Source organism: Tripterygium wilfordii, chromosome 22, assembly GCF_013401445.1.
Source record: "Tripterygium wilfordii isolate XIE 37 chromosome 22, ASM1340144v1, whole genome shotgun sequence".
Classification (NCBI taxonomy): domain Eukaryota; kingdom Viridiplantae; phylum Streptophyta; class Magnoliopsida; order Celastrales; family Celastraceae; genus Tripterygium; species Tripterygium wilfordii.
The window spans coordinates 3,775,102-3,794,966 of NC_052253.1; the positions used below are offsets into that span (position 1 = coordinate 3,775,102).

General features: G+C 38.2%; 3 protein-coding genes across 6 annotated transcripts; 2 read left to right on the forward strand and 1 right to left on the reverse strand.

Annotated features, from left to right (window-relative positions):
• The first annotated feature begins 129 nt into the window (after positions 1-129).
• On the forward strand, positions 130-3,944 carry LOC119991651 (nuclear pore complex protein NUP50A). 3 transcript variants are annotated; one of them, XM_038838032.1, is made up of 2 exons: positions 130-286; positions 2,196-3,944. In XM_038838032.1, exons 1-2 carry the CDS (start codon positions 152-154, stop codon positions 3,483-3,485), a joined length of 1,425 nt encoding a protein of 474 aa, XP_038693960.1. In that variant the 5' UTR covers positions 130-151; the 3' UTR covers positions 3,486-3,944. The 3 variants fall into 3 exon arrangements, with proteins under 3 accessions (XP_038693960.1, XP_038693961.1, XP_038693963.1); XM_038838033.1 differs by having other exon boundaries at positions 154-286; positions 2,141-3,944; XM_038838035.1 differs by having other exon boundaries at positions 165-286; positions 2,119-3,944.
• A 3,705-nt stretch (positions 3,945-7,649) lies between these two features.
• LOC119991337 (protein MLN51 homolog) lies at positions 7,650-15,764 on the forward strand. 2 transcript variants are annotated; one of them, XM_038837694.1, is made up of 11 exons: positions 7,650-8,711; positions 10,575-10,677; positions 10,789-10,937; positions 11,112-11,926; positions 12,355-12,466; positions 13,536-13,658; positions 14,263-14,318; positions 14,407-14,455; positions 14,546-14,769; positions 15,224-15,313; positions 15,410-15,764. In XM_038837694.1, exons 1-9 carry the CDS (start codon positions 8,125-8,127, stop codon positions 14,580-14,582), a joined length of 2,031 nt encoding a protein of 676 aa, XP_038693622.1. In that variant the 5' UTR covers positions 7,650-8,124; the 3' UTR covers positions 14,583-14,769; positions 15,224-15,313; positions 15,410-15,764. The 2 variants fall into 2 exon arrangements, with proteins under 2 accessions (XP_038693622.1, XP_038693620.1); XM_038837692.1 differs by having other exon boundaries at positions 7,658-8,711; positions 10,789-10,991.
• A 680-nt stretch (positions 15,765-16,444) lies between these two features.
• Positions 16,445-17,928, reverse strand: LOC119992048 (F-box/kelch-repeat protein At1g80440-like). The gene has a single exon (XM_038838656.1). It carries the CDS (start codon positions 17,766-17,768, stop codon positions 16,704-16,706), a length of 1,065 nt encoding a protein of 354 aa, XP_038694584.1. The 5' UTR covers positions 17,769-17,928; the 3' UTR covers positions 16,445-16,703.
• Between the last annotated feature and the right edge of the window lie 1,937 nt (positions 17,929-19,865).

The window sequence follows — 19,865 nt, forward strand, 5'->3', positions numbered from 1 at the left end:
TTGCGAGAATTTTGATGATGGGGTCCATGGGCCAACCATGTCCGAAGCCCATACAAATAGCCCAAATAAGTTTGGACCCTGAACTTACACGCGTCGCCTTGTCGCCTCAGTAACACGCAAAGCAAGTTACACCACGAAAGACAGTAGAGGGATGTGTCCTGTCTCTTCCACTGAAAAAGACCCTTCTCTCCTAATTAGCAACATACGAAGACATATCCCGCTCTCTTATTCCGATCTCTCTCTCTCTCTCTTGGTTATTCTCTCTTCGCCGCGTTCTGCTTTCCAAGTAAGCCCTAATCGGAACCCTTTCGTTTCACTCACTGTGTCTTTTTCGTTGATTGATTATACATAACTACATAAGTGTGTTCCTGTGCTCTTCTTCTTGTCGTTTAGATTTCGCGTATTCGTATATAGAGATGTGTGTTTGGTTACAATCTTCTGGATTACTTAGGTTCCGGTGATAGGTGCCATAATTTTGGCCAAATTATCGGATATTTTTAAGTTTTCGCAGCTATGTTTGGCTACTGGGAATATGATTTGGAGAAGAGGTTAGGAACTCATGTAATAGATAAGCTTCAATACTGAAAGGATGTTATCCTGTTCTGACTCTGGATGCTTTATGTAAGCTGGAAAAATCTGGTTGTCGTTAAATTAGGGTTCTTGTTGTTTTGGTGTGCTGTGTTTAAAATCTGCAGTCCTCTTATTTCTTGAATTTTTTTTTGTCTAAGATGAAATCCATTTCTTTACCCATGGGTTCAATTTATTTGATGCTGATTTTTAGGTGTAGCTTTTGTGGTTGGATTTGTTGTATTTGTTTATGCTTGTACACCCCATTGCTTGTGAAGGCCATGTTTGATGCTTATTTTCCTTCCTATTTACATCCTCGTTCTTTTGTGCAAGTTGAGTTGGCCGCCTACTATTTTAAGTCAAGGTTGCTAAAGCTCATTGTTGTACGATGGGACTGTCTCCCATAATGGCCTTGCTCTCTGAAGAAGCCCAATCATTTTCTATGACACATTCCATTTGTAAATATTAATTCATGTACCTGAGCCTTATATTCAGACTTTAGGTCTATGCTGAAGGGTAACTTGGCTAATTTGGGTTCCTGATCTGTTTTGTATGCTAATATGAGAAAGTTGGGGGGGAAGATTCCTTTTATGGAAGTGGAACATAAATTCTCTCTTTAGTCCTTTTTGATGTGGAACTGTAAGATAGAAACCCTCTTTGATGTAAAAATAGGACAGATTTAGAACGTCATTCAGACCTAACTGTCTTTTTGGGGAATTAGGGTTTGAAGAAGGATTAGTTGCAAAACTTTGGTTGCAACTGAAGTTTTAGACTTTTACTTTGCTTTGCTCGTTCAATATCTCGACGGGCTATTTTTGGCTGTATTTCACTTGGTTTATCAGTTCTAATTCACGGTTTTCTGATAGTTCTGGAGGCAGTATCATGTAGAGATTGCAACAAAGAATTTAGCCAGAGAAGTTATACCTTACAGATCCCCTTAGCTGTCTGTAAGTAGTCAAAACTTAGGCTGTTTGAGCTGATGAATTGGGGCAAGAATGAATTTTGCACTTTGGTAAGTAAGACAAGGAGAGAGCCAACATATAAGATTTTGGTTAAACAGGACTGCTCCATGTAAAAAAATTGAAGAACTTCGATTTATAACTTAAGCAGTTGTGTGATGTTTATGGGAATGCTTCAATGAAGTACCACCTGTTTTTGTTAGGTTGAAGTAATCAAGACTTTCAAAATAAGTGTTTATGAGTTTATGGATGATCTGTTTCCAATACTTTTTGGCGTTGCACTCATCTACATCGTTTGTGTTGATTTGACGCTATTTCGTAATTGGGCCTATGGCTATAAGAAAGTTTCTTTTTAGTGATTTTTGGCTTGCATTTGCACTGCAAGAGATTTTTTGTTTATTTACTATTTTCAGCTTTTAGTGTTTGAATATTGTGTTCTACTCATATACATGTTTTTATATTGAGCTGTTATCTTTTGCTTGCCATTAATTTATTTTTTATTTTTTGAAGTAGATTGAAAGAAATAGTGAAGAATCTTTACTCAATTTAGCAAAGATTTACGCTAATAACTTTTTGATAACCTCGTTCTTAGGGGAAAAAAAATTGTTCTGCAGATTTCGCAGTGGCCACATTGTGATTGTAGTTCAGCTTATAAGTCTTGATTTGTAGGTTTGTGTTTATTCAATGGGGGATGCAGAAAATGCCCTTCCACTGACAAAGAAGAGGGCTGCAGGAAGGGAACTTTCTAGAGACAATCCTGGTCTTGATGATGAAGATTCGTCTGATCAAGAAACTGGAACTTTTAAGAGGGCTAGTGATGAGGTGATAGCCAACAGAAGAATTGTCAAAGTTCGTCGCAGTCAAACCTCATCTAATCCTTCACCGAACCCATTTGCTGCGATTCGCTTGGTCCCTGCTACCGAACCTGGGGTGGCAGGAAAAGATGCTGGCAAGGAGGATGCAGGAAAAGATGATGTGACGGAGGAAGCAGAAAAAACACTTTCAAAGGATACAGGAAAAGATGCTGGCAAGGAAAGTGAGAAGGATGGAGATGAGAATATTAAGAAATCAGAAAGCAAGAGTTGTGGTGAACCAGTTGCCGAAGCTGCCACAGACAAGGATAGCACTGAAGATAAGAAGACTGAGATTGTCAGCGAGGTAACAAAGCCGGAGGTTGATGATGGAAAAACTGCTGGAGTTGATAAGGATGAGAAAGAAGATAGGAATAAGAATGGTAATAAGAATGTTGATCAAGGTACACAAGGTGCCACTTTGAGTTCATTCCAACAGCTTTCAAGTAGCCAAAATGCTTTCACTGGACTTGCTGGGACAGGGTTTTCGACTTCCACATTCTCCTTTGGTTCAAATACCAAAGAAGGATCTGGTTTCAGTGCAAGTTCTGGTTCTCTATTTGGGCAGAAGAATGATCAGCCTGCCTTTAGTTTTGGTCTCTCAAATAATGGAAATTCATCATTCTTTAACACTACAGGGGCTTCTATCATTCATAAGAGTGAGGGAAGCGGTTTCCAGTCAATGCAGGAGGTTGCGGTTGAGACGGGAGAAGAGAATGAGAGAGTAGTTTTCTCTGCTGATTCTGTGTTGTTTGAGTTTACTGATAAAAGTTGGAAGGAGCGGGGAAAGGGTGAAGTTAAGGTAAATGCCTCTACAACAGGAATTGATAGAGCCAGGCTTGTTATGAGAGCCAGGGGAAATTACAGGTTAATTTTGAATGCCAGTCTTTACCCAGATATGAAGCTCACTAATATGGACAAGCGAGGAATCACATTTGCCTGCATCAATAGCAATGGTGAAGGGAAGGATGGCCTGTCCACATTTGCCCTGAAGTTCAAGGATGCCTCTGTAGTGGAAGAGTTTCGAGCGGTTGTGGTTGCCCACAAAGATAAAACGCCAGCAGTTTTGAAGACGCCAGAAAATTCCCCCAAAGCTTCAGATGAATGAGTAACTGCAGAGAAATGCAAAATAATGTGGTTCCTGTATGAAGTTGTGGACGTGCGTCTTGTCTCCATGGTGGATATGTAGTATCTTGAATAGAGCTGGTTGTTTCTAGGCCTTGTGTAGCAGAGTTTACAAGTCCAATGTCTTTTCAGTATTTAGTCGCGGTCTAGTCCTTGAGATTGTTATTAAGTAGTACTTTATTTTGTCTGCGGAATCGGCTAATCAGACCTTCGTCGTTCAAAATGCAGAGCAATTCTGAAGCCATACCCTTGAGATGGTTAAATTAAATAGGCATATTGGACATTTTGTCGAGTATTCAGTCGTATGGATCCGGTTTATGCCAGTGTCCTTTCGATGTCCACAAAGTACTGTTTCTTGTTAAATCTGTATGTTTGGTTTGTCCTGCAGCATTTTGTATGCAACAACTGTTGCTTAGCCATGGCTCCTTGCAGGCTTATCTTATTGCTTTACTTGCACCTTTTGGTTTATGCATGAATGTTCTTGTAATTGGGTGGTATTTTCTTGGCACCATTGACACTAACGGACTTGACATTTGAAGGAGAAACAATCCAAAAGGAAAGTAGGGTTTCTTACTTTGATTTCATAATTATTTTAGAGCATGTAATATATATATATGAACAACTTGGCATCCGTGTCCTTTTGACAATTTACTAAACCCAAATTTGGGCTGGGTTAGGCAAACACAAATTCGTCTGACAAGTTTAGTTGGGACTTGGGACGAGACTCAGTGCAAATCACTTGAAGATACCCTAAATCTGGAGAAAGAATCCTGTAGACTATCATCAAGTTGTTCAGAGCATGTAATACAACAAAATAGCTCTCCTCTTTTGTTGTGGGTTTGTGTTCGCGATATTTAGCCCTAGTTTTAACTATGTTCTGTGTTGTAGCAGGAGCATGATTATTAGGCCTTAATAATCCAACAGTTGTAGCCACATAAGTTCACACTCTTGATCTTTTCAATCATAACAGGAAGAAACAAACAGAAGTGGGCACTCAAAACTGGAATGCTTGAACAACAGTATTATAAGCCAAACATTAACTCTGTCAGTAGTTTTCAACACATGCTCCTGAGCAAGAATCAAGACATTTTTCCACTTCATCTTCCACCTAAATAGCACAGACAAGCAAAATAAGTACATTGCATCACTGCCTATATAACCCAAAAAAAAAAAACTTCTTAACTGTGACACTTCGTGAGAGATATAAGGAGATTGAGTTACCTGGATTGTCTTTGGACCTGATTTTGTTGCAGGAAGAGAAAGCACAACCAAGCTTGCAGTGGTCCAAAGCAGACTGAGCGACGACGCAATCTTTTAAACACTTGAAAGTACATGAAAAAAACAGAACTTATCTGGTTTGATTACACATGGCAGAAAGCAGCTCTTATAGCAATTTTTGAAAAGAGGCATTAGACTGCTCCCCAAAAAGCTTGTGAGTTTAGTTGGATTTGAGGGTGGATTGGATTAAGTTTGGTGTAAAATGCTCAACCCTATTCAACAAATTCAATTTCTTTTACATTAGGATTGTGATCTAGTTGATTGGTTCGGCTGATCATCGAATCGACCACCATGTATAATAGGCTTAGGCCTGCAGAGAAAGATTGATTTGATATGCTGGCTGGTTTTGTGCTGCTTTAGTCTTCCAGACAACAAAACTAATAGGGAAGCATATGGATTCTCAGGTAACAGTATATATAAGGCAACTTTATTGATAAAAAACCAAAGTCTGTTTTCCAATATCCAGTTACAAAAACACATTTCTCCTCCTACATATGCAGTGAGTAGCCCTTGGTGCATAATCCCAAGCAAGAATCAACACATTTCTCCACCTTGTCCGTGCCTTCCAAACACAAAATTAGAATTCACAGTAAAAATAACAAGAAAAAAAAAACCCCATAACTTGTGCATTAAGTTATGTGACAGAGATAGAAAGAGTTACCTGGATCGTCTTCAGTACTGAAGTTCTTGCAAGATGCTAAAGCACAACCGAGCTTGCAGTGGTCCAAAGCAAAAATTTTAGGGATGCAATCCCATAAACACTCGAAAAAACATGAACCAACATTCTCATCTGGTTTTTTAACACACGGATTAAAGCACCCAATAAAGCAATCTCCGAATCCGGCGCTAGACTGTCCTAAAAGTACCCCAAATATCAACCATGTCAACACAACTGACTTGATCATCACTACTCTTTTGGCTTCCATTTCCTTTACATACACACACACACACACTCTCTTGAAACATCCACTTTATTAACAATGTTTGTTTTCTTGGTTTCACAAGAACACCATTGTAATCATCCCTCTCTTTTTTTTGTTTTTAGAGCCTATTTAGTATCTATTTCTAGATACTATGTTTTGTTTTTTTAAGACAGAAAAACATATTTATTGGTTAATTTGCCAATAACTCTTTGTGACCTCTCTGTCTTGATCTTCCTGTAAGAGAATGACAGTAAAACACATACATTACAAACAAAATGGGAGATAAGTTCAGTACTTTGTTCTTGTGATTTGTGAAACAAAGAGAATCAAACGAGGAGAATTCATCGACGACAAAAGTAATCCAAAAATTTTTGTGGGTATATGCTAAGTACATTGGTTTTGATTCAATTCAATGAAAAGCAGTAAACCCTTGTTGGCCTAACATTGGAAAAGATGGGAATATATGTTGGGAATCAACTAAAAACCTTCATTGTTGAAGCTTAGTTATCATCAAAAATATCAATATCTAGAGGAGGAGTTTGGTTCTTTGTTACCAACCAGAGTGAGGTAGTATATATATATAAATCTAATTAGGTGGTGATACTACTCATACTCACTCTTACTGAGACTTGCTGTGAATATGGAAGCAAGAAGATCATTGAAGTCATTTGTATTGGCATGCTTCATGTTTGGGTTGGTTTTAGGGCAACAATCTGATGCTACAACATTGCAGGAGTGCTACACTCAGTGCTATATCAAATGTTTATTTATACCTTTTCATGATCCTAGATTTTGTCCTTTACAATGTTTTTTTACCTGCATTTTCCCTGTGGATTCTCCTTTGGACCATTGCAAGCTTGGCTGTGCCGTCTCCTCTTGCAACAAAATAAGCACCAAAGACAAACCAGGTATTTGTAGCCGTTCTCTTTTGTCATAAAACTTTTTCTTTTACCCCTTGAAGGATTGAAGGAATAGCCTGAGGATTTAGGGATTACACATGGTTAAGGAAATAGTCGGGGCAAAGCCTCGGACACCCTTATTAGAGAAAAAGAAAAAGAAAATCACTTCTTTATAGTCTAATTGGTTATCTCTCAGACTTAAGACGTAAAGAATCTCGCCCAAGGTCGAGAGTTCGATTATGAACTAACGCCACTATTTCTAAGTGGTTGTGTTGGCCCTCAGCCCAATCCTATTGGACGGTTTTATACGAGTCTAGCCCGGCTCGAGTTTGAGCTATCCCAAAAAAAACCACACCTAATAAGTTGTTCTCAATTATCATAAAAAAAAATATATATATATATTTTTGTAATATATATTGATGTTTGTGGATTGATCTTTTGTGTTTTTATTTTAGCCGGAGATGAAGTGGAGAAATGCGTTGATTCTTGCTCCGGAGTATGCTCGGATAACTACTCAAAAAAGAATTAACAAAAGTTAATGTTTGAGTTTTGGGAATGCTAATCCGGCATTAATGGAATGATTAATAATATTAATTAACTTGTATGTTTGTCATCATGGTGTGGTTTGCTTTTGGGTTTTTATGCTACTGAAATGTAAAGGAGAACAAACTTTGGTACATTACTAAAGTTGCTTCAGAGATGTCATATCTTAATTATATTTTTTTAATTGATAATAATGTCATACAAATTCTTTATTTGAACATTCTATATGAGTCTGTTTGCGCGCACATAAAATTTTCACCTGATGACGAGATAAATTGAGACAAAACTCAACACATGACCCCTTAATCATACTCTTCTAGAATATGATTGGTTGAATTTATAAGAGCAGGAGGGTTGTTATCATCATCTTCCCTTGCCTTGAAAAAATAGCTTCCAAGAAATGGATGATGTTAGCAAATTATACAAAATTTTAGTGAATTTATATATTCATTTTTTATCTTTGGATCTCAACAGAGTCCAGATTGCAGATGACGTCAAACATGTGCACGTGTTAGAATCCAAGTATCGAACATGATTTCCAATCTTATACGTGACGCAATCACGAGAAACTGAAAAATCTGTTTCCCCTAAATGTCTAGGGTTTCCTAAAGGGTTTCTCCTGGATCGCGACTCAATAAATTCGTAATTCGGTTCCAATTTCGGTCTTTTAGGGTTACGATTGTCTATGATATTCTGGACTGGGCGTTGGATTCCTTGATTAGGGTTTTTTGCTGGTTTCGCATGATGGGATTTCCTGAATTGGCGTGTGGTGTTTCGAGATTTTGGGTGATTAGGGCCTGTTCGATGCTCAGTTAACTTAGTTTTCACAAGTGGGGCTAGATTTTTGAGGAAGTTCTAAGTTTTAGGGGGTTTTTTTTTTTCCGTATTTTAATTGGCTGTGACTGGTATTTGAGGGCATTCGCCGGTTTTTAATTCGTGTACGTGCAGCCAGGAGGTTTGCTTTTTAGGGATTTTGGTAATGGCTTCGCACGGGGAAGAGGAGCTCGAGTATGAGAGTGATCCGGAAGATGCCAAGCGTTCGCCGGCCATGCGTAGGCGACAAGCAGCCAGTGATGATGAGGAAGGGGAAAGAGAAGTAAGCGAGGAGAAGCCCATCATGCATCATAGGGCTCCAATGCATTCGGATGAATCAGATAGTCAGGGTGGGGCTGCAGATTATGACGAACATGATGAAGAAGAATATGTGGAAGAGGAGGAAGAGTACATAGACGATGACGAAGGGGAAGATGCCTATGAAGAAGAGGAGGAAGAGATAAATGATAGGGAGGGAGAAGTTGCGGAGGGTAAGGAGATGAGTGAAGAAAGAGTAAGTGGTGCTGGTATTGGCACTTGGGGTGGTGCTAATGCTGCGGATGTGGATGTGCAGAATGAGATGCAAGGTAATGCAACGAGGAATGTTGAGGAGGTTGCAGCAGCTGTTCCTGCAGAGAATCATGTTGAGGAAGAGGAAGACAAGAAGGAGAATGAGCCTTTTGCTGTGCCAACTGCTGGTGCGTTTTACATGCATGATGATCGCTTTAGGGACAATGCTGCTGCTAGACACGGGTATGGTTGCAATCTTTGTGGGTTTTATGTTTGTCTGAGGGTAAATGACTTGCTGTTTAAACTCTATTTGAATGATACATGGTTGCTATCCTGTTGTTTTGCTTTTATATGTACTTCTATGTACTGCAGTATGATATCATGCGGATCTTTTTGCCTTTCTTACTTCAATTAAGATGGCATTGCCTAGTTCTGAAATTTGGAGTTTCCATTCATTGAATGATGAATGTCATATGGAAGCAATCCTTCTGGTGATTGTGTTCAGTGGAGTTAGTCAAGAAGACACTATTAAGTGTAACCGCAGGCTGCTTTGAGAATTTCCTATACTGTTTTAGAACTTTTTGTTAAGATCTGTTGGGCTGGCTAATCTTTTTTCCGAGGAATTCTAGTGTTACACTTGTAAGACTAGTGATTCAGACAAAAAAGGAGGTCTTACTTCTATGGTGTTGACATTCCTGGATTTGTAGTTTAAATGGTGTGATCCTGTTTCCCAATTAAGTACGGATTGGCATATGAGGAAGGATGGAAGTTGAAGTGCTTGCTTTCTTTTATAGAGTTTTCTAATTGGATCCATAGATTAACTATATTTCTCCTTGCACATTCATGAACTGGTATTTCATTGTATTCACTTGAAATTTTCTTGCATGGTCCTTATAATGCTGCCTCGATTTATAGTCAATCGCACATTTGATGATTTGTTGAAAATGTTCACTTTAGAAGATGGAGAGGAAGTCTGCTTGCTGGCCCATATCTTATATTCCTATGCTGCATTGTATTTTGAAGCATGATTACAGCTGCTATTTAGATTGAGATTTATCTTTTATCTGGCTCTGGCTGGGAGTTCTTTATTTGAGTACTTACGATTTAATGGAGCATCACATTTGTGGACACAAATACATGCATTTGTACAGTTTTTTTTTTTGGTTCTCTTGGTTAAGGTTTTTCTGTTTTAGCGTATGATCATTCCTCTGGAAAAGTTGAGATGGATCCTTGTTGTTTTGGGGCTTATACCCATTCCTTTAAACACTTAAAAAGATGTTTTTTCATCTTCAGATACCTTATTTCCCCTTCGGAATGTTTTAAAAATAAGCAATGGATATAAACGGCAAGACATTTCCTCCATTAGCATCTTTTTCAAAATTCAATGCCTTGAGCTATTTCTCTTTTCATTACCAAGCTTACATTATTCCCATCAATCTTAAGGCTCTTCCTAAGATTGCTTGTCTAGTTCACGGCTATTTATCTACTATTCTTGTTAGAATGTTTTGTAGGATTTGCTTCTCACTCTACATGCCATTGTTTTGGACTTTAAGAATGTCCATGCATCTCTAGGAATGAAGATGAGTGATCGCTTTAATTTCATTAGCCATATGTTGGATCATATGTAGAGAATTTGATTAAATAGTGCAGATAGTCATATTATACATACTTCTGTTCGAGTTTCATCAGGTCCCATGGCTTTACCCCTTTCATTCTCCTTAAGGCTTCCTTCACTTCAGTCACTCTAATACATCGTATATACCAAAAATCTTTATTCTTAGTAGTAGAGACAGAGATCGTCGATGTTCCCTCCGTGGTCGCCATTAAACAACTCATCGAAGTAATGCCTCGAGGAATTTCTCATTTTGACTCATGTTCATAGGTTTGACTAAGTTTTACGTTGGATGCCAACCTATTGCGACCCTCCTCTTTTATCTGGGCTCGAGATCAGTTGCAAGCGCAGGCTGAGTTACCTACTTAATTTATGTCATAGGAAAAAAATGACTCCTTTAATGCATATATAAGTTTCTTCTGTTTTGTTGGTACTCAAGTTGTAGGCTGCTATGTATGTGCATGGTGCTTCTGTCTTATTTTAACTTTATCCAGGCGAACATATGGGGGAAGAAAGTTGTGGGAGTCGAAAGATGACAGGAAATGGGGGCATGACATGTTTGAGGAGATGTCTACGAAGGAAAGGCATTATGATGAGGTGATAATTTGATTTCTCTTCTGTTTGTTTCTATTTTCGTTTTTCTCCTCTCTCTCCCATTGCCCCCCCCCCCCCCCAAAGATGTGCATTTTTAATATGTTGTAAATTCAGGGAAGGAGGACTTCTAGAGGTTATCGAGCTCGTGGTAAAAATCACGGTCCAGATCATGTGTATGATAGAGGAAATAGGTCTAAAATGCACAACAACAGTAATAGTAATCAGATCCAACCAAAGGGTGTGAAAGGAAGAGGACCCAGAAGGTATGAGCCAAATTCAAAGCATAGCAATCAGTCACATCCTATGCATAACAAACAGTGAGTACATTGCATATAGCTTTGTTCCATTCAGTTAATCCTGTCCGTTTCTCTTATTTTTCTTTCATGTTTTTGGTCAAATTGGCAGATAAGTAACCTTTTGTTCAATTAATATACTAGATATGGAAAGCTTGTGGAGAGAACTTCACATACCAGTTCAGGAAAATCCTTCACGTCCACATCAAATGCTGATCCTGAACCACCTCCTAGAAAACAAGTGTTTGCATCTAGTTTGAGTTCTGCTTCTCCTCCTTTTTACCCTTCAGGTGCTTCTAATAAAGATGTTGCCCTGGCACACAAAAGAGATCTGCAAACTGGAAGTACCAGCAGGAGCAATCACCCTACTGGAATCAATGGCAAAGCATTATTTCGGGGAAAGAAAGTAGCTGATTCTGTTGGCATGGAGAAGCTCTATATTGACGACTCCATGAATGCTGCATCCGGTAAGCCTTTGCCAAACCTGCAGGCGCCACCATCTGTATCTTCACTGGTCAATACTGTGAAACCTTCTCGGTCCGGGGTTCAGGGTAGGGGTGTGGCTGTCCAAGGACAGACGACCCATCAATCATCGCCATCTTCCAACCGAGTCAGTGTTTCTTCTCCGATGCGACCCCATACTGCTCAGAGAGGTACTATTCAAAACCGAGGCCAACCTTCTGGTCAGCAGTTGGGCCAGCGCTCTGGTAGTGGATCTCAAGCATCATCTCCTCCAAAAACTGCAACATCTATGAGTTCATATGAACTTGGAGAAGTGGAATCTTCCTCAGAATCAAATAAATCTAAAATTGCAGTTGTTGGAAAGGCGAAAGGCAATATTCAAGGGAATGGATGGGGCTCTTTCATGTACAGTGGAGCTCAGGTTATGGGAGCCACGGGGAGTATGGCTGTGGGTCGTGGTGATCAAAACTTCCCGGCATCCCAAGGCTTCCTGCCAGGTTGATTGTTTGGTTCTTTTTTATGCTTGTAATAAGTGGCCATTGACTTTTGAGTTGCACCTTTTATTTTTCCAATGGGGATCCACATTTTCTCATTTCTCTAACAATTAATATGTGAGGCAGTTAGTATCTCTCTCTCTCTCTCTAAATTGGTAGAATGTTCACAAGCTTTTTTTCTCTCTTTTTCTTTCCATGAATTAGCATATCATTCCATATTTCCATGGCTTATTGTTTAGTGTGCCAGAAACCGCTTTAATTAACGTATCATTCCATGGCCTATTGTTTGATTTGTTGGAAACAGCTTGAATTATATTCATTCAGCCACTTCTAACTGTTCAGATTTATCTGCAGTGACTCTGCCTTTTTTTTTTTTACTTGTTTTAAGTTTATTCATTATTTCATTTACTTATCTTCATTCATATGTACAGTTATGCAATTTGGGGGCCAGCATCCTGGTGGGATTGGAGTTCCTGCTGTCGGCATGGCGTTTCCTGGATATGTTGCTAATCCAAATGGTTTGGGAAATTCTGAAATGACGTGGTATGCTAATTTTGTCCTTCCTACGGATCCTTTTATAAGTTGGTGTTTTTTTAAAATCTTGTTGATTTCTCACAAAGATATACTCTGGAACCTGATGAATCAGTATGTTGCTAATGGATGTTTACATGGAATCATACTCTTTTCAAAAAAAATTACCCTTGAATCTGATCGAATTGCAATTTGATTTGTAGGGTATGATAAGGAAACTATAATAAAATTAATTATAAGGGCCTCATTGATCTAAGGACGTCATCAATGTGTATATGCCTTTATCCTATTTGATAAGATTCCAATGGAAGATTTTGTTCTGCAATTGCTATTAATGTAGAATATGAAGACAACTTATTTGTGATTTTCTTTTTACGTTTAAACGCAATTGTTTTTCCAATCTCGAACTTTGGAACTTTTACTTTGATTCAGTTTTTTGACGTAAGTCTATTCTTTGACAAGAACTAGTGTTCATCACTTAACCCAAAGATTGTACTTGGTCAGCTGAGAATCTCATTTAGAGTTCGACCTTCTTTCATGTTTACTCCCCTTGGAAGCAATGAGCCCAACTAATACTAATATTTTGGGGCTTCACCAAGGGTCTAATTTACATTACATTTCAACATGGTGCTCAAGACTAGAGAATTTCTTTCTTGTTGTGTGGGATGAGGACAGGGGGCATAAAGCTGCAGTAGCATGGCCCTTATCCAAAGATATGGCCATTGATGTAAGGGCGCATACTTTGGCCAGCAAAATGCAATAGAATGATCGTTTTCCTTGTCTGGTAGACATGAAAGTTTCTTTAACATTGTTTCGTTTATACGAAGTATTTCATTTTATTTGGAGAGTTGGTGGCTGGTATAAGTCAAAAATCCACATAAAACAGATAAAATGAATTTTTTAAGCCATCAAGTATATTCAATTTGGTTTGCATTGGAGGAACCAATGAATTATAAGGTATAAGTGGAGTGAATAATAAGCTGCTATATTGATGTTCATATTGCCTTGCTAAACCCTATGCAATCGTTCTTGAAGTTTTTTATCATCAGAGAGTAATTATAACATCATTTGTAATTGTTAGGTTACCTGTTTTGGCTGGAGCTGCTGGAGCATTGGGGGCTTCTTATTGTCCCCCTTATATTTCTGTGGATGGGGCTTATCATGCTCGTCCATCTGGGCAAACATCTTCCATGGGATCCTCAAGGTCGGTTGTCTTTTGCTATCCGCATCCACTGTGTACTACCTGTGCTCTGGATTACTCTTCATTTTTTTAGCTGTGCTTACATAGAATTTCAATACGAATAAAGATTTTCCAATTGAAGTCCCACTTTCCCCTTTCTTTGAAATTTGTGCTATTACTATAATCATGCACTGCATACCTAAGTAGATGCAATTTCAAATGTTGTTTCGATTTTGCATTTCGGTTGTCTTTGTTGTTTTTTCAGTTTATCATTTTCTAGAGTTCTTTGGCTCTAGAATCAAATAGTTAATGAATTTCCAGTTTATAAGAGACAACAATACAACATTATTCCTGTGCAGCAAATAGGATGTCATATGTACATCTTTTTGTTGATGGGATATGTGTCTGCTTTTCGTTTTTTGTTCGATAAATTTTTTAGTTTATAAAAAAGAAGCTTGTTAGTATAGTCATGTGGAATGATTCATTCATTTGCAGCATAGAGGATATTGTAGGTTGTGATTTTAGCTGATGGAATCTGCCTCCTGTTTTGGAGTGTGTGTTTTTTCTCTGTCATAAGTTATTTAGCATATAAGAAAGAAATCAGTATGATATTGTTGTTCCTTTGCAGCAAGGACAATCATTCTAATAAACCTAATAATGACTGGAAGTCGTCTCAGAGGCCAGGTAAGACATTCTTGTTTTCTATAATTTTGTTTACTTTTCATCAGTGGGCATATTGTTATGTTTTTTCTTATTTGACTTGTTTTTGTAGAGCCTATGAATGATGAGTTCTTGCAGAGACAAAATAAGCCTCCTCGTAGGTAAGTTGGCCTCCTTAATTTAGTAAACCCCACCGTTATACTTATGTTTTTTTATGCAAGGTATTTCAATTGTCCCTACATTTCTTGCAGATACTCGGAGATGAACTTTAGCCAGTCAAATTCTTAAATTGGATGAAGCCTATTGAATAAGCAGATATAGATCAATGTCTGCCCAGTTGAGCATTTGGCTTTTGGGGTGTTGCAAAAATTGTTAGTGTGATTTGTTGGTGATCCAGGCCTTCCTCCAGGCCCTTTGTGTTCTCCAGATATTGTTCTGGAGCACTTTGGGCTGCGTATGTTTCATAATCTTTTAGGTAATTGCTCTTGGGCTCTGATTTGATTTTTCACATAATGTATTCAAGTTCCTTGTGCTAAAAGATTTCATGTAGTTTGAAATCAATAATCTTGGACTTTTAGTAGGATGCCTTTGAAAAAAATTTCTCATCTTTGATTAAAATTCACGTTCATACTCTGGCTTTGAAAGAGTATATGATGGATGTTGTAGAAATCTACCTATATTTATATATATCTTTCGACTTTCTGAGCCAAAGTATGAAAGGTAAATGTTCACGTTATTCCTTGTTGCTAAGAGTGCATGTAAGATTTTTTCAGATTATAGTTATTGAATTTAGAATCCCTATTTAAATTTGGAGTTCTTCTTGTATTCATCCACTTGTTCTGAATGAGTATGTTTACACTGTCAACCTTTCCTTCTTCTCCTAAATGGATTTCTCTGTCTCACTTATTCTCCTTTGTTTGTCGTTGCAGTTATATAAACAAACACCTGTTCCTGCTGTGCTCAACTCAAGATCGTAATTTTGTGGCTTGGCGGCTGGTAGTTTCTTGTTTAATCGTGCGGTATGTATATGCATGTTAGAACATAGGCTCTGATATACTACAAGTTTTGTGACCATATAGTGTGCAAATTTATGATATTCTCTCACTGGTCTCCAGGTTTTCTTGTTGCTTGGTTTTTTGGTGAAGCTTCTAAGAAATGTGATGTGGGCTGCTTCTGAAACTATATATCTGGAGATTTGTCAAAGAACAAAAATTAATGTGCATAATCGGGAGAGATTAGGTTTTTTGTTGAAACCAGATGGCTTTTTTCTTTTCTTTTCTTTTTGTTTTTTAAGAAGACCTGGACCTTATCTTTGTGATTTATGAGTATTAGTCTTGTACTGGAAATTCCTTTATGAGGTGATTATGGGATGTTGAGGCAATGGAATGCTTGCAGTGATTTTATAATTCTCCCGTTTATTTGTTATGATGAAATGGTCATATAATAAAAGTTTGTATGCTTTTCTCTTCATGCATCCCCTTTTATCATATTTTGATCTGGTTTAGGAGTTCAACAATATATATTGTCTCAAATAATACTTAATTTTCTAATGAGGATGTGAAAAATAAACTATTTTCATTGTTTTATTTTGTTTAAAATAGATTCCTTCCGAGTTCTCGTTATATATAATACTTTTTTTAATACTCTAATGTCATTGTAGATTGGATTTATTTTATAGGAAATTAAATCCACAAAAGGTTGATTTTCTCATGAAATTAAAAGGCAAAAAGATACTTTTCGTCCCTCAACTATGGGGCAAGTTTCATTTTTGTCCCTAAGCTTTTTTTTCTCCCATTTATGTCCCTCAACTATTGAAAAGTATCATTTTTGTCCTTTCAAGTAATATTGAGGTTGGAAAAAACCTGATCTGACGAACAACATGATGCCACGTCGGATTTTTCAATGGTCGGATTTATTCGAGGGATAAACATGGTACTTTCCCATAGTTGGGGGACGAAAAAAGGAAGAAAAAAAGCAAAGGGACGAAAATGAAACCCGACCAATAGTTGAGGGATGAAAAGTACTCTTTTACCGAAATTAAAATGGTTAACATGGAAAGTGCACTGTAGCGCGCTGTGTACTGTAATAGTAAGATAAGCATTTGCGGGATAGGTTATTGCTCAGCCCAATTTATATGAATGTCATTCTACGTTATTTTTCTACACTCAATTGTTCTATGGAGTTGTTGGGTCAATGTCATTCTACGTTATTTTTTTACACTCAATTGTTCTATGGAGTTGTTGGATCATCCATTTGACCCGACATTTATCAATCAGTTGTTTGATGGATAGATGGGTGACTTCTATGTTACTGAACAATTACCAAATGCTTATCTTACAATTATCCTATCCAAGTTTGATTGCATGGAACTAGATTCAGATTTCTTTTCCAATTATGCCAAATCTCTACCTAAATCTCTAAGTAACAACCAGTCTGAACGTGCCCTGAGTACTTCAAGGGATTCTCTATTTTTGTCCACGTGTATGTCTTTAAATCCGCCACATAAGCCATATGGGGCCCTCCGAATCTCTCCGAACCAATCACCATTAACTTCCCCTGCCACGTTGTCACGTAAGCGGTATTGCAAACCTCAGCCGGCAGCTTAGTCACAGCTTGCCACGTTGTTCCTTTGAGTGCCACCACGTCACTTCCGTGACACATGTATAAGTTATCTTCGTCGAATAAGCATGTTCTTGGACACGTGGCATCTTTCAATATGTGTTCTTGCACCTGGTCCCACTGCCACGTGGTGACATCAAATGACTCGACACTTCTCTCAAACTGACCTTGCAATTCCGTACAATAGCCGCCTATGACGTGGAGCTTGCCACGGTGGAACGCCGCCTTGCACTCGTCACGCTCTCTTGACATGTCAGGTAATGGGGTCCACTTATCCTCTGCCACGTCGTACGCCATGGCCGATGTCAGTGCGTTCTTCTCGTCATCATGACCGCCCGCAATATACACCGTCCGATCAGAATCAGACGCACATCCAAAAAAGCACCGCCGTGGGCCCGGCATTTCGGTCCCACATCGCCACTTGGCGGAAACAAAACTGAAGATGAAGACAGAGTTCAAGACCTCCCAAGTCACGGGATCTAACCCACCCAAAACAACAAGATCCGACCCGACGGAAATCATTTGGCAAAACATCGGCAACCCGTTTTCAAATCCGGGCGCCGGAGGCAACTCGCACCGGTAACCCGTCTCTGGTTCACAAAGAGTTAGACGATAAACCGGATTAAACCTGTACTTCATCTTGTTCCCTCCGTCTTCCGGGTTGACTAGTGCTTGAGCCATCGCGATGACATTTTGGGCCCGGCCGGTGACTTTCCTTTGCAGAAGAAATTCAGGCATCTCAACTTCAGCCTTCCAAGCTGTGCATACGGATAAAATGGAGGGGAATTGCTTGTACTGCACGTGAATCAAACAGTCACGGGCAATATCATTCGGTAGACCCGGAATCAGCTCCATTTCATCAAAATTATATAACAAAAGGGTTTATGAGGAAGAAAAGATTTTCACTAATTGACAAGACTGTATAACAAACAGAGAAATTTGGGTATGTATTTCGGGGTTGGTTTGTGTGAGAGAGAATTGAAAAGGTGCATGTATATATAGGGGGAGTAGTGGGAGGTTTTGGTAAGATTAATATGTTAACGAGAAAGAAAACGTGTTAGTATTGGGATGGTAGAGATTCGAGACGCATAGGAATTAGGAACAGCGGGGGCCCTGTTGATTTTCCGTTAACGACTTTGTGTCGCGGTTGGGTCGGAAACTACAGTGATTGATTCCCACAGCATATTGGGACGTTAAAATTTTAGAATCATTATATTTTTTTTTAACCGTTGAAGTATATTCAATCATGGGAATCCCCAGCTATGACCGTAAGGATATGCACCACATAAATCAATGAACTAGTACAATAACCCGCAAATCATGCGTGTTAGAAAAAATATTCAATCATAGGAATCCGCAACTACAACCGTTTGGATATGCACCACATAAATCAATGAACTCGTGCGATAACCTACAAATTATGCGTGTTAGAAAAATACATGATAATTTTTTTATATGGACTCAATAGGAATCAAACCCACAACATGAGGGAATACTCCCTCCTAAGCATTTAGATTAGGAGTTGGTTCGTGGCCATCATATATCTATGAGGTTAATCTAGCATCAACCGTGCATGAAATGGACATAAATCATATTATTAAATAATGAAGGATTACACAATTCAGAGTAGATTTTGGACCGACATAAGATTAGGTTAATTCGAAGCAATGGACTTTTTTAATCAAGAGAAAAATATGGTTGGAGATCTACCAGCACGTTCTCAATTTTCGCATTTTAACTCTTGCAATATGTATGGATGGATGGATGGTCCGTATGGATTCAGTAGATCGTAATTCAGATATAATTAGAGTATGAGTGTATGACAACCCATAAGCAGTTGACACGTGCAACAATGGAAAAAATATGCTTTTTTTCCATTTCAAATCGGTTAATTAATTATGTTTGGCTCAAATTTGTTTTCTTTTTTAAATTAGTTCATTCACATCTTCCGATTTAATTTTTTTTTTCCCAATTCACAAGCTGGTAAAGTCAAAACGACAGAAGTTCTTAATTTTGAGCCTATTCCTTGTATATTTGTGTTGATATTTATGAATTATAGTACTATTTGTGGATTCGATGAATGATAAAATTAGGAGAACGTATTTATGATTAATTCAAGATATCTAATTAAGGAATACGCAAGTCGTCACCTAATTTTTTTTAATTAAAGTAATTAAGGAGACAATTATTGATTTTTACCTTATTTGCATTACAATTTGTTAGTTTGTGACTTTGTTCACGTGACGAGCACCGGTGGTTGACATGAAATTAGAGTGTAGGGTTTTTAATTAGATGTAGAAGAAGATGAGATGAGGTGGTGTTTTTTATTTTTTTAATTAATTTTTTATAAAAAAAATATTTTCTACATTGACAAGTGTCAGTCCACGTAGTAAATTGGTTGATTGTTTGGGAAATTGTCCGAATGACTTCAAACTTCTAAACATTACGTGACAGAGTTGAGTTGGATTATTTTGTTAGCAAAAGTTACATTAACACATATGTACTAGAGATTTATGATTTGATAATGTCCATCAATCCTAGATGAACTTTTGTGCTTTTCTTTCATATTCATACGGTTCTTGCGGCTGGTGTGGTCGGTGTACTTCTTCCTGTAATGGTGTCCGTAGTGTTGACTTGAAGCACTAAAATCTCCAAATTAAAATTTTGAAAACGATGGAAATGGGCTTTAAGCCATCACGAGGGACCACAGTATGAGAAAAAAAATTGCAATTCACACCTTTCGTAGGGACCAAAAAGGCCTCAATTACTTGTTCGGGTACCGGCAGTGGTAGTGTGTCTCATCATCGTCTGGTCTGTTTCAGCGTGTGTCACGTTGTTTTTTGAATTCAGAAAACTGATTAGACGGTGAGACGGGAAACTGCCTACAGTTCTCACTGCATATATCTCCATCTACGATACTTTGACCTTAACTCCACTTTTAGTGCGTGTCCC